Source organism: Callorhinus ursinus, unplaced genomic scaffold, assembly GCF_003265705.2.
Source record: "Callorhinus ursinus isolate GAN/ISIS: 27379988/994484 unplaced genomic scaffold, GSC_fseal_2.0 scaffold19, whole genome shotgun sequence".
Taxonomy (NCBI): domain Eukaryota; kingdom Metazoa; phylum Chordata; class Mammalia; order Carnivora; family Otariidae; genus Callorhinus; species Callorhinus ursinus.
The window spans coordinates 5,806,828-5,820,937 of NW_027397081.1; the positions used below are offsets into that span (position 1 = coordinate 5,806,828).

General features: G+C 38.5%; 1 protein-coding gene across 13 annotated transcripts in view; it reads left to right on the plus strand.

Annotated features, from left to right (window-relative positions):
* ATM (ATM serine/threonine kinase) overlaps window positions 1–14,110 on the plus strand; it is a 119,612-nt gene that overhangs the window by 3,765 nt on the left and 101,737 nt on the right. For all 13 annotated transcript variants that reach the window (XR_012381469.1, XM_073903696.1, XM_073903697.1 and 10 more), the window contains 4 exons: window positions 646–743; window positions 826–938; window positions 2,336–2,481; window positions 5,801–5,965. Coding sequence is in view for 12 of the 13 variants with exons in the window: in XM_073903696.1 (XP_073759797.1) it covers window positions 672–743; window positions 826–938; window positions 2,336–2,481; window positions 5,801–5,965 (496 nt within the window). In the remaining variant the exon portion in view is untranslated. The remainder of the gene's footprint in view (window positions 1–645; window positions 744–825; window positions 939–2,335; window positions 2,482–5,800; window positions 5,966–14,110) is intronic.

Consider the following 14,110-nt stretch of genomic DNA (forward strand, 5'->3'; position numbering starts at 1 on the left):
AGAGAGAAGGATCTGAAATAGACTCTGCGCTGAGCATGGAGCTCGTCGTCACGGAGGCTTGATCTCATCACCGCGAGTTCATGATCTGAGCTGAAACCAAAAGTCAGACGTGCTTAGCTGACTGAGACCCAGGCACCCCTTTCTTTTCCATATTCTTTTTTTTTTTTAAGATTTTATTTCACAGAGAGAGAGAGGGAACCCAAGTAGGGAGAGTGGAAGAGGGAGAAGCAGGCTTCCCACGCAGGCGGGAGCGCAATGCAGGGCTTGATCCCAGGACCCTGGGACCATGACCCGAGCCAAGGCAGATGCTTAATGACAGCCACCCAGGCTCCCCTCTTTTCCTTATTCTTGATCTGGCTGTTTTCTGTTGATCTTTTACATTTTAATTTAATTATCATGTTTCTTAGAAAAGGTCTCAGAACAATAAAGTATGTGTTTCCTATTTTTATCCTGCTATTGCACATAAGTACCCATTTGCACGTTGGGGCTTTGTTTTGATATACTCTAAGAAAATCTCACTTGAATGTGGAAACATTAAGAAAAATCATTGTATGTTTGATCATAATGTGCCTCTAATTGTACAGTTTGATCTGACTATAAATACCACAATTTGAAATAATTTTGCATTTGTTTGTTTTTATACAGTGATGTGCTTTCTGAAATTCTGAACCATGAGTTTAGCACTTAATGATCTGCTTATTTGCTGCCGTCAACTAGAACATGATAGAGCTACAGAACGAAGGGTAGTAAATTACTGAAATTTAATCTTTTCTTGAAAGGAGTGTGTGATTGGGAACCCATTACTGTGTTCTTTTTCATTTTCAGAAAGAAGTTGAGAAATTTAAGCGTCTGATTCGGGATCCTGAAACTGTTCAACATTTAGATCGACATTCAGATTCCAAACAAAGCAAATACTTGAATTGGGATGCTGTTTTTAGGTATTCCATTCTCTTTTTTTTTAGAATTTATTTATTTACTTGAGAGGTCGCGAGCACAAGCAGGCAGAGGGAGAGGGAGAAGCAGGCTCTCCACCGAGCAGGGAGCCCAATGTGGGGCTGGATCATGACTTGAGCCCAAGGCAGACGCACAACCGACTGAGCCTCCCAGGCGCCCCCCATCCTCGTGTTTTTTTTTTTTTTTACTGTCTTTATTTTTCTCTTTTTATTTGTTATGATATTTTTGTGTATGTTGGTCTTATCTTTGCTTCCTATATACTATTGTGCCTTGCATATAAAGTTGGTGCTTAATATTTATCTGAAACATGATTTTTAAAGGATGTTCATATAGAAAAAGTTTTTAAGCCATTTGTTCAATAAAAATTCTCAGATCTCACTCAAGATTAGAGATAATTCCTTTCATATTTGTTCGAGTTTATTTAAAAAAAGACTTTCGAATTTGAGAATAAAATTAAGTTATAAATGCTTTATTATTACTTTTATATCTTTATTGCTCTGAGTAACTGCTACATATTAAATTATAATTAAGAAAACAATTACAGAATAATTTCTATAGGAATGCAGGTAAAAAAATCAGGCGTTGGAAAGACAATTGATTGCTAGACTGGAATGCCAAACAGAATTGATGCTTTTTTACATTAAGATATAATTTTCAACTCTGAAGTCCATTTGTAACTAGAAATGGGTTGTAAAACTTGGGAAAAATGAATAAAATATTTTAAACTAATGTAGAATACTGGGAAGCTTGAAATAACATTTTCAGTCAAGGGGGAAGTATATTCACTTGTTCCTAAGTGTTTAGAACTTTTATTTTTACCACTTACTTGGTACTGGATGGACTTACAGATTTCAGTGCAGATAACATAAAAAATGCATGCTTCTTTTTCTTTGGTTACTTAATTTCAAATACCACCAAAATAGTTGCTACCTAAAGGTGAGTATTATTTTGCATAAGCTAATCAGGCAGGTCCAGTAGGCACCTGGCACTTCCAACTAATCATGAATATCTTCTAGGCAGGCTTCATTCAAAGGCCAGAAACATTGCCAACTACCTGGGAAAGGGTTGGGTTGTGTACAAAATAACAAGAGAGAACTGAGAGCCCTAATAGCATTGTAAGTGTTTAATAATAAAATGAGAAAACAAGCAGTAAAGCAACCAAAAATCATGGAGGTTACAGTCTAGAACTTTGCAGAACGGACTTTAAATTGGTATTGTGGGGCTGAGGCCTTGAAAGAGAAAATTATTTTATTTAGCTGGTACATTGATTGCAGCATCGTGGCTTGAGAGATTCTCTTTGTGGTGGCATAAAGGACTTTTCAAACTTGTAATAATTTAAGCATTTAAAAAGTTTCTGAAATTCTACTTTGTTTTCTTGAAGATTTTTGCAGAAATACGTTCAGAAAGAAACAGAATGTCTGCGAACAGCGAAACCAAGTGTATCAGCCTCAACACAAGCCACTAGGCAGAAAAAGATGCAAGAAATCAGTAGTTTGGTCAAGTACTTCATCAAATGTGCAAATAAAAGTAAGTGCTATTATTTATTATAAATAGCTGGTTTAAAAGGTTATCGTTGCACGAGTTTGGTCGGAATATGGTGAGGTAAAAGTTGGGTGCTAACTCTAATTTCTAGTGCATATAATGGTTTTTAATATATGATCGGTTCAAATATTTGGAGGAATTTATGCAAGCATGGAATGATAGTCTCCAGGTTGGAAGGATTAAAAAATTAGTATTCCAACTATGCATTCTTCTTGGATCCCCTCTATTTGTTCCTAGCACTTAGGTAGCCTTAATGATCGAACATACCTTTTAGGGTTTTTTTCCTATCTTTGAATAGCTTTAATAGTAGTGAAACCTGTCTCCTTTGTTACTGCTTCTGCCTTCTGATATAATATAGAAAAATCCTAATAAATTTTTTCAGAATGATATCCTTTGAGATATTTGAAGTTAGCTGTGACATTTCCTCTGAGTTGTTTTCTCTAAACAGATGTACTTCCTTCAGCTCATATGACCTAGTTTTTGTGTCACTCTCTTCTGAATTTTCTTCAGTTTAACTATATCTCAAAGTGTAGGACTTAATTATAGCTATATTCTGATTGGTACAGAATGGAGCAAGACTTGTATATCTTTTATGCTATACTTTTACTGATTCATTTTGCGATCACATTAGCTTTCTTGGCAGTCAAAACCCACCCACTTAAGTAACACTATGCCCACTGTTGATTAAAAAATACAATACCCAGTGGTTTTTTGCTCTTGATGAGCCACATATTTCGTGTTTTGAACCGGGGCGGTGGATGTTTTAAAGAGTTGATATTTTTGACCCAAAGTTCAGGATTCCAGTAGGCTTATGTAAAGAAATGGGCTTCATACAACGCTGAAAGCAGGAAGTAGAAATGTTTTGTTTAGGGACTCTTGGGCTCAGACTTTGTTTATTCTTCACACATAAAGATGTGGCTTTGTGATACCAGGTGTAGTTTAAGAATCAGAAAAGCCATTGAATCACTGTGTTGGACACCTGAAAGTAACATAACACTGTATGGTAACTATACTGGAATTGAAATAAGAAACTTAATGAAATAAAAAGAATCAGAAAAGCCCAGTGTTGGTAAACATTATTAAGTAGAAGGATATAGTTGGTTAGTGAATGATATTTTGGAATGGTGGTATGAGACTTGAGTTTAAAAAGCAATGGTTTAGCAGAAATTTAGTTTTCCAGCTCTGAGGTGCCAGTTTGTGTGGACAGTGGCAAGCCTGTGTCAGGGACTCCGGCATAGACAGAGGAAAGCTACGTTGAAATACCCTGCACCTGCTTTTGCCCAGTATGATAGCCCTGCATTTATTAAAATTTGTTCTTTTGGCTGCTTGGGTTCTTAACATTGGGTTCTTAACAGATTTTAATATGTACTTGCAGAGTTATTGAGAGAAAGATACCCAAGCCCATTTGTTGCCCACCAGCAAAGTTTGCAGTGTGTAATTTTGCTTTACGGTGAAAAAACCTTCAGTCACAAAATTAACAGTGGGGATCACATTGGGAAATGTGAAAGTGTCACTGTCGGTTTACAGGAATGAGTAGATGAAATGATCACTTTAAGATTATTTAAATGGTTGAAAAGTTGTGTTTTTATTTGCGATTTCTTTCAAGTTTGACTTTGTAACTTAAACATCTTTAATCTCAGAACAAAACCAGAGCATTACTATCGTATCCTCTCACTTTATGTTTTTCAAAGAGTTGGGGAGTTGATGGGAATTTAAACACATGTCCAGACTTAGCGTTGGTATTCAAGGTATGATGAAAGAGATTCAAAAAAGACAGCTGGGAAGGAAGCAATAAGTAAATATCATTCATTCTTTTATGTAGGTGTTTGCACGAAGCACAGATGGAGCCTAGAGAATAGAAAACCCATGTAAAATGTTAAGTTTTATAAGGTTCCTTAAATTCTCTTTAGCCACGGTAGTTGTCCTTTGGAGGCGGATTTTTGTAGAAAAGAATGTCAGCATAATTCTTGAAACCTTTCTCAAATTTGGTGGAGGAAGGAAATTTGTTGAGATTAAGACCATAGGGAAATATGATTTTATCGTGACATTAATTTATGCAATTAGTAAATGTTTACTAAGCAAATGCTATTTAGTACAGTTACCAGGCTGTGTTGCTTTATAGAGATTAATTAATTCCTTAGGGATGTTATAATATAGCAGATGTTACAGTTAAGAGAATGTTGTAAGGACTGTAAGAGAGGGGCACAGGGTGTTACAGCAGAGGAACATGTGATTGCACATTTCACCATTGGTCAGGTGCCTGAAAGTGTGATATAAGCCACAAGTAAAAATGATACGCACTTATGTCAGTGTTTACTTATTCACCATAGTTTGATAAGAAAATGTTAAACTCCTCATAAGAAACTGCTAAATATATAGAAAATAATCAGATATACATATGACTTGCTATCTGTTCATAGCTTATAACAAAAAACATTATATACCGTTTTAAGATTGTTAATATTGTGTGATTGTTAATAGTGTGATTTGCTGAAAATAAAAGACAGTTTTGAAATGTCCTTTTGTTGCCTTCAAGAATATATCCATTAATACTGAATTTTTAGGACCTCTAATAAATAAAACTGGAAATATTACAGCCTTTCATATTTATGACACAAATGCTTTTGTATGATATGAAAGTAATTTTGTTTTCAAAGCCAAATACCCTCCTTACAATCTTTTTTTTTTTTTTTGAAAGAAAGAATGCACGAGTTGGGGAGGGCAGAGGGAGGGGGACAAGCAGCTTCCCTGCTGAACAGGACCCCGGGATCATGACCTGAGCCGAAGGCAGATGCTTAACGACTGAGCCGCCCAGGCGCCCCATCCTCCTTACAATCTTAGGTTATATTAATGAATTCATTCTTTGTAAAGTACCAAGAAACTTTGGATCATTTTAGGTCTAGTGCCAGAAATTGTGAATTATTAAGGATAGGATGGATGATTGTTTTTGCTATATATTCCCATAAGGATTGGCGAATTTCTGTTGTAAAGGGACCAGTCAATGTTTTTGACTTTTCAGGCTGTATAGTTTCTGTCTCAGTTATTCAGCTCTGCTGCTGTAACATGGAAGTAGCCTTAGACGGTATGTAAATGAACGGACAGGACTGTGGCCTAGGAAAACTTCAGTTCCAGAAACAGGCAGCTGGCTGCGTTTTGCCTGTGGGCCATGGTTTGCTAATCCCTGCTCCGTGAGAAAGTCATTAGTTAATAGTATTGTCCCGTATGGGATTATTTATATAGCTGCAATTCCAAGTGTTCTTATGTTTCTTAAGATTTATGTTTTTATTTGTTTATTTTTAAATAGGAGCACCCAGACTAAAATGTCAAGAACTCTTGAATTATGTCATGGATACAGTGAAAGATTCATTTAATGGTGCCGTTTATGGAGCGGATTGTAGCAACATTCTGCTCAAGGACATTCTTTCAGTGAGGAAATATTGGTGTGAAATATCTCAGCAACAGTGGCTAGGTATGTTTTGAAGTTTGTTATTTGTGAATTTTTTCTGTGAGATGAAGTGTCACTAAAAGATTGGTCAGAATCTGTATCCCCCAAGTGACCTTGCAGTTTAACACTATCTTAGTAAAATTAAATACTTTAGAATCCAACCCTTAGTTTCCTTTATTACGGACTTCCTAAGTGATTGTCTCGATCAGAACCGGGACAACACAATTGAAAGAAGCCATCTTTGTCCTTCACAGGCCATTGGCGGAGAAACGAGTAAACCCAAAGTTACAATGCACTGTAATATAGATATGTTTGGGCTCCGTGAGTTCCCAGATCAATGACGTTAAACAACCTCGATTAAAAGATAAGAAAACCAAGAAGGAGAGGAGGTGTCATAAAAGTGAAAGCAGCAGAGTTTCAGGTTGGAAGGGGTATGGCATTTTAAGTGTGGTAGAAATGATAAAACACAAACGTATCCATTGGATTAGGCATTTAGCAGGTCACTTGTAAGGTAATAGGGGCCAAAAATAGTAGACTAGGATGTATAGGATCCAGGGACTGTAACATAAGTAGAGTGGGTGTCAGGGAGGAATCTAGTGTTTTTGACTTCTAGGTGAAAGGTACTGAGGAACCACAAAGGAACTTACGGTCAGAGACTGAGACATTTGAGTTTATTGATTTCAGAGGTGGAGCATTTCTGTCTCTGAGTGGGTTCAATGGATGAAAATGGGATTTGGCTTTAATGAAGTGGCACTAAGCCATATGTCAAGTCTTCTAATACAACCACCTCTGAAAATATAGAAGCTCAGTGTTTTTCATGGAAAGTATTTAAAATAAATTGTGCTAATGAAATGAAAAGACACTTGTCTGTATTGTTTATTGTCAGTTTCTCATTTCAAAACAAGGTGTGTGTGGGCGGTAGAACCAAGACCGACTCCGGGCCCTGCAGTGTATCCTGTTCCCACAGAATGAAAGGCCTTCTTAGCTGTTGTACTAATTTCTTAGGTGTCATCCCGCCCTTTGTTGTTACTAGCGCGAGGGAGGCTGTGTCCCAAACTTGACCCTCACAACAAGTTTAGCAGAGAATAGGCTAGTGATATCCAGGACACTATGACACGTCTCTCCCCACCATGGTCCATCCTAAATAGACAGGAGGTTTGCGTATTTTTGGTTAGTGCTTCTAACCACAGGTCTCACCGAAACAAAGGCCATCCTTGCTGTAGTTGCCCTCCTGTATCTGACATGTTCTCTGAAATCCTCTTGCTATTGTTGAGTATGTTACTGTCACTTCTCATAACTGGCCCTTCAGTTGAATTATCTTTCTAGTTAGCTCCCTTCTCTGAAACTTGATTCCCTGGTGAGGACTGTACTCAAGAAGTGAAGTTTTTGTTCAAAATACATCTGGTAGAGGTGTTAATGGAACCCACAGTTAGAGGTAAGAGTGTCTGGAGTGGGATGAGAAGAGGCCCTGAGGCCAAGCCAGATACAAAGTTTAGAATTAGCTTACTGATTTCTGCAAAAAGCTCTGCTCAAATTGTGGTAGGGATTGCACTGAATCTATTGAACACTGAAGGAAGTGTTCTAAAGAAAAGATTCATAGCAGCTCTATTCTCAGTTTTGAAGGGGGAAAAACACTATTGATATAAAAATCTAATAGAAACAAGAAAGGGAAAATCTATGCATAGATGAAAACAACAGTAAGCAGTAAAGGAGACTAAGAGTTACATCAAATTGGGTACTTACCAACAGCCGACCTCATTAGCTGGGGAAGCCCCGGCTGGAGTCTTGATTGGGAGGGCCTGAGCGGAGTGTCCTCCCCACAGGGAGACTTCCAACTGACCATCCTCATAAGGGCTGTATTTGTAGGGCAGAGGACAGGGTTTGGAGTTAAACATTTGTTTGCCTACGTGCAGTTTGGAGCTAGTCACATTCCTGTATTATCATGTCTTTACATATTCAAGGAGCCTGGGCTAGGTGTGTTTGCCTCCCCTCCCAGATTCCACTGATGGTGGGGGGACAGCCCAGCCTGGAGCTGGAGCGGATGTAAGGCAAAGTTTATAGCTCTTGGTGTCCAGACCAGAAAGTCCACTTCTGACTTGGAGGCCAGCTCCCAAGGTCACTTATGCAGCGCAGGTCTCACAAACAACATTCCTTAGCCTGCCTGTGCACATGCAGGTCGGGGTGGTCGGTCACGCAGGCCAAACCACAGAAACCTCCATCCATACCAGGTAGGAAGGACAGACTTCATAACCACATGGAGTCTTCTAATCTGTGAACGTGATGTATCTCTTTATTTGTTTAGGTCTTTTTTGACTTAAAGAAATCAGTGTTTTATGATTCTTAGCATACAGAATTTATACATTTTTATTAGGTTTATATTGCAGTAGTTTGTAAATTGTGTAGTTTTTAAAAATTTCGGTTTCCATATTCATTGCTGTCATACAGGTGGTTTTTGTGTTATCAGTGTTGTGTCCTGGGACCTTGCCAAAATCACTTACTAAATCTAGGAGCTCTTTTGTTGCTTCTGTGGGATTTTCTCTTTAGACAGCCATGTATTATCTGCATTTTTCCCCTTCATTTCTGAGCCATGTGACTTCCACTTAATTTTTTCTGCTGTATTATATTGGCAGGGACCTTCAGTATGATTTGCTTAAATGGTAAAATGTACATGACATAAAATTTACCATTTTAACCATTTTTAAGTATATAGTTCAGTGGCATTAAGTATATCCACATTGTTGTGCAACCATCACCTTCCGTTTCCAGCACTTGCTCATCTTCCCAAACTGAAACGCTGCCCTCCTTAAACAACAAACCCCTCTTGCCCCCCCCAGCCCTTGACAAGCCTCCTGCTTTCTGTATGTGTGAGCTTGACTACTCTGGCTGCCTCCTGTAAGTGAGGTCCTAACAGTGTTTTCCTTTTGTGAATGCCTCATTTCACTCATTTCACTCCTGTCTTCAGTGTTCATCCATGTTGTAGCGCATCTCAGAATTTACTTCCTTCTTAAGACTGACTTGTACGTATATACTGCGTTTTGTTTATCCATTCATCTGTCATTGGACACTTGAGTGGTTTCTACCTTTTGGCTCTTATGAATAATACTGTTATGAGCGTGAGTGTACACATAGCTCTTTGAGTCCTTTCTTCAGTCCTTTTGGGTATTTATCCAGAGGTGGAATTGCTGCATCATAGCCTAATTCTATATTTAATTTATTGAGGAACGACCACACTGTTTCCCACAAGGTCTGCATCCGCTACCCGTTTTATGGACACAACAAGAATCACAGGTGTTCCAGTTTCTCCACGTCCTTACCAACATGTACTCTTTTTCTTGTGTTGATGTCAGCCATCCTAATGTGAATGTGTGTGAAGTGGTATCTCATTGGGGTTTTGATCTGCATTTCCTTAATGACTAGTAATGTTGAATATTTCGCATGCTAACTGGCCATTTGTATATCATCTTTGGGAAAGACACATTTTTTGCCCGGTTTTTAATTGGGCAAATTTAATTGGGTTGTTTTGTTGTTGTTGAAATGTAGGAGTTTTTTATATATTCTGTATATTAACTCCTTATCAGATGTATGGTTTGCAAATACTTTCTTGCATTTCATGGGTTGCCTTTAACTCTGATGATAGTGTCCTTTGATATACAAAAGTTTTAAATTTGATGAGTACAAGTAATCTCTATATTATTTTCGTTACCTTTGCCTTTGGTGTCATTTCCAAGAAATCATTAACAAATCCAACATCATAAAACTTTACCTCTATGTTTTCTTCTAGGAGTTTTGTAGTTTTTCCTCCAGTATAATTTTGAATAGGAGTGGGGTGAGAGCACACCTTGTTCTATTCTTGGTTTTAAGGAGAAGCATTCACTGTTTAACCATTAAGCATGATATTAGCTATCAGTAATGGGTTGATGACTTTCTCTTCAATTTCTAGTTCCTCATGGTTTTTATCATGAATGGATGTTGAATTTTGTTAATATTTCTTTCTTCATCTGTTGAGATAATCCTATGGGTTTTTCTTCAGTCTCTTGATAGGATAAATTACACTGATGAATTTTTCGTAGGTTAAGTCAACCTTGTGTTCCCAGGATATACTCCACTAGGGCATGATGTATTATCCTTTTTATATATTACTAGATTGAATTTGGAGGTCATTGTTGAAGGTTTTTAACTATGAATTCAGATTCTTTAATAGATATAGGAATATTTAGTTTATTTCTTTTTCAGTTAGTTTTGGTAATTTGGTTAAGAATTTGTACATTTTACCTAAGTTGTTGAATATAGGAACGTAAAGTTGTTCTCAGGTGTTATTGCTTTTTTACCCTTTAATGTATGTAGGCTCTGTAGTGGTATTGTCTCTTTCATGATTGATTTCCTCATCTTATTATTAGTTCTTTTCTTATGTTTATTTTTAGTTTAATTTGTTCTCTAGCTCCTTAAGATAGAAGCTTAGGTCATTGATTTGAGAGCTTCTTCCCTCATATGTGCATTGAATATAATAAATTTTTCTCTAAACGCTGCTTTGTTTGTATCTCACACATTTTGACAATGTTATATTTTCATTTTTCTTCATTTTAAAATATGTTCTAGTTTTTCTTGAGAGTTCTTTAACCTCTGGATTATTCAGAAGCATGTTGTTTAATTTCCAATTTTTGGGGGGTATTTTCCTGGTTTTTTGTTTTGTTTTCCCTTTTATAGTTTTCAGTCTAATGACATTATGGTCAGAGAACATACTTTTTATCATCTAAGTTATTTACAGTTGTTATGATTTCTTTTATGACCCAGGATAAGGTCTGACTTGGTGAGTACTCCATATCCATTTGAAAAGAATGTGTATCTGCTGTTGTTGGGTGAGTTATTCTTTTTTTTTATTTTTGGGTGAGTTATTCTTATACAGGGCAATTTGAGTCTGTTGGTTGATGATGTTCAGCTCTGTAAGAGACTGGTGTGAAAGCGTGAGTGACAAGTGAGGAAAAGGATTAGCAAATACAGCACTTTCAAAAGCTTTGATTTTAAGGGGAAGGGAAAGAGGGATCCTGTTAAAGATGGGAGTGACTGGAGTATATATAAGCATAATGGGAAGGAGTCCATGGAGAGAGAGTGGTTGAATACACAGGAAAATGGACTCTGTGTTTTCTTTTTTAGAATTTATTTATTTATCTTTATCTTTTTAGAGAGAGCATGTGCGCACAGGAGTGGGGTGGGGGGGGGGGGGGCAAAGGGAGAGAGAGAGAATCCTAGGCAGGCTCCATGCCCAGTGTGGAACCCGACGCAGGGCTCGATCACACCACCCTGAGCGGAAGTCAGGAGTCGGATGCTTAACCAACTGAGCCACCCAGGCGCCCCTCTCTGTTTTCTGAGAATAAGGGGTTCCAAAGTAAGAGCCCTAGGATTTTCCCAAGGGGGAAGGTAGTTTTTCTAATAAGGTAGGAAGGAAGAAATATTAAAAACCTTTAGTGGCTTTCCTGTTCAACTAGGATAAAATATGAACTCCTTTTCTAGGCCTTGGAGGCACTGGGTAATTTTGCTTCTGCCTACCTATCTGACCGTAACTAAGAGCTACCCCCATCTTGTGGATTTCTTTGTTCTAGCTACAGTGGCCTTTCTTCACATTCTTTAACCCAGTGGTTCCGGACATTTTCTTAAAAACAGACTTTGTTTTAGAGCAATTTCAGGTTCATAGCAGAGTTGAGCAGGAAGTAGAGAGTTCCCATGTACCCTGCCCCCCCCCCATCCCACATGCATAGTTTCTGCTGCTGTCAACATTCTGCACCAGAGTGACACGTTTGTTTCAGTCGGCGAACCTATGCTGACACCTCATCTCACCCAAAGGTGAGAGTTTGCATTAGGATCACTCTTGGTGTTGTAGATTCTATAGATTTTGACAAATGTACAGTAACATGTGTTTCCCATTAAAGCATCATGTAGAGTAGTTTCACTGGCCTAGAGGCCCTGTGTTCTGCCTGGTCATCCTCCCTCCTACTGATCCCTAGCAACCAGTGATCTTCTTACAGTCGCTCTAATTTTGCCTTTTACAGAATGTCGTATAGTTGGCATCATACAATATGTAGTCTTTCCACATGGGCTTCTTTTACTTAGTAAAATGTATTTTAGTTTCCTCCATGTTTTTTTGTGGCTTGATAGCTGATTGATTTCTCTTTAGCACCAAATAATACTTCGTTGTCTGCATGTACCACAGTTTAATTATCCGTTCATTTACTGAAGGACATCTTGATTGCCTCCAAATTTTGGCAAATACGAATGAGGCTGCTGTAAACATCTGTGTACAGATTAAGTTTTCAACTCATTTGGGTAAATACCAAGAAGTGTGATTGCTGGATCATATGGTAAAAATATGTTTAGTTTTGTAAGAAGCTGCCAAAGCTGTCTTCCAAAGTGGCCATTGTTGATTTCTATATTAAGTATCAGTAAAGCTTGATTTATTTATTAAAAAAAATTTTTTTTAAAGATTTATTTATTTGACAGAGAGAGAGACAGCAAGAGAGGGAACACAAGCAGGGGGAGCGGGAGAGGGAGAAGCAGGCTTCCCGCGGAGCAGGGAACCTGATGTGGGGCTCGATCCCAGGACCCTGGGATCATGACCTGAGCCGAACACAGACGCTTAACAACTGAGCCACCCAGGCGCCCCAAGCTTGATTTTTTCAAACAATTTATTTAAGAGAGAGAGAAAGAGCGTGTGCATGAGCTCGTGTTCACAAGCGGGGGGCCGGGGGGAAGGGCAGAGGGAGAGGGAGAAGCAGATCCCATGCTGAGCAGGGAGCCCAATGCAGGGCTTGATTCCAAGACCTCAAGATCATGACCTGAGATGAACAAAGGCAGACAGTCAGCTGACAGAGCCACCCAGGTGCCCCTAAAAGTTGATTTTTATTTGTAATTTTAATTTAAAAAGTAAGAGTTCTAGTATTTCCTTCTGACACTGCTATTCATCATCTCACGCCCTCAGTTTCAAGAGTGCAAGCCCTTTCTTGCCTTGTGGCGTTTGTCCTCTTGTCAGAGGCTCCCCTGTGTGTGGCTGCTTTCTTGTCCTGCAGGTCTTGGCCTAACTGTCACTGCCACTTTCTGATTGCCCTTTCTAAATTTGTTCTTCTCTTTATTTCTGCCATAGTGCCCTGTCTCCTTCGTGGTGCTTTTGTGAAAATCAGTGACATACTTCTCAATTCATGGGTCAAAGAAAAAGTCTCAAAGGAAATCAAAGTATACTTGGAACTGGATGAAAATGAAAAAATACAACATGTCAAAATTTGTAGAATGCAGCTAAAGTTATGTTGAGAGGGTAATTTATAGCACTAACTGCCTATATTACAAAAGAGGGAAAAATCTCAAATCAATAATCTTAGCTTCCATCTCAAGAAACTAGAAAAACAAAACAAAAACTTGAAGCAAGCAGAAGAGCAGAAATCACTGAAATTGAAAACAGAAAAACAGAAGAGAACGTTTAATGAAATAGGTGATTCTTTGAAAACAATCAAATCTAGAACAGCTAGTAAAAGTGACTAAGATAAAAAAGAGGACACAAATTGCTGAGAGTAGGAAGGAAATGGATATAATTGCCGTCTTTTGTTAGAAGAGTATTAAGAGCATGCTCTGAACAACTCCACACGAATTTACATGGGCAGCTCCTTAAAACCACTCCCTGGCAGAACTCACCCAGTATGAAATGGGTAATTTGAATAGTTACGTAGCTATTAAAGAAATTGAATCCATGATTTAAAAGCTTTCATAAAAGAGGGGCGCCTGGGTGGCTCAGTCGTTAAGCGTCTGCCTTCGGCTCAGGTCGTGATCCCAGGGTCCTGGGATCGAGCCCCACATCGGGCTCCACGTCGGGCTCCCTGCTCCGCGGGAAGCCTGCTTCTCCCTCCCCCACTCCCCCTGCTTGTGTTCCCTCTCTCGCTGTCTCTTTCTCTGTCAAATAAATAAAATCTTAAAAAAAAAAACAAAAACACCTTTCCTAAAAGAAGTTGGGAACAGGATAAGGATGTCTGCTCTCCCCAAACCTGTGAGGTTCTAGCCAGGGGAGCTAGGCAAGGAACGGAAGTGGAAGGTGTGCAGATTGGAAAGGAAGAAAGAAAACTGTTCTGTTTGCAGGTAGCATGATTGTCTATGTATAAACTCCCAAGGGATCCACAGTTAACTGAATTTTAT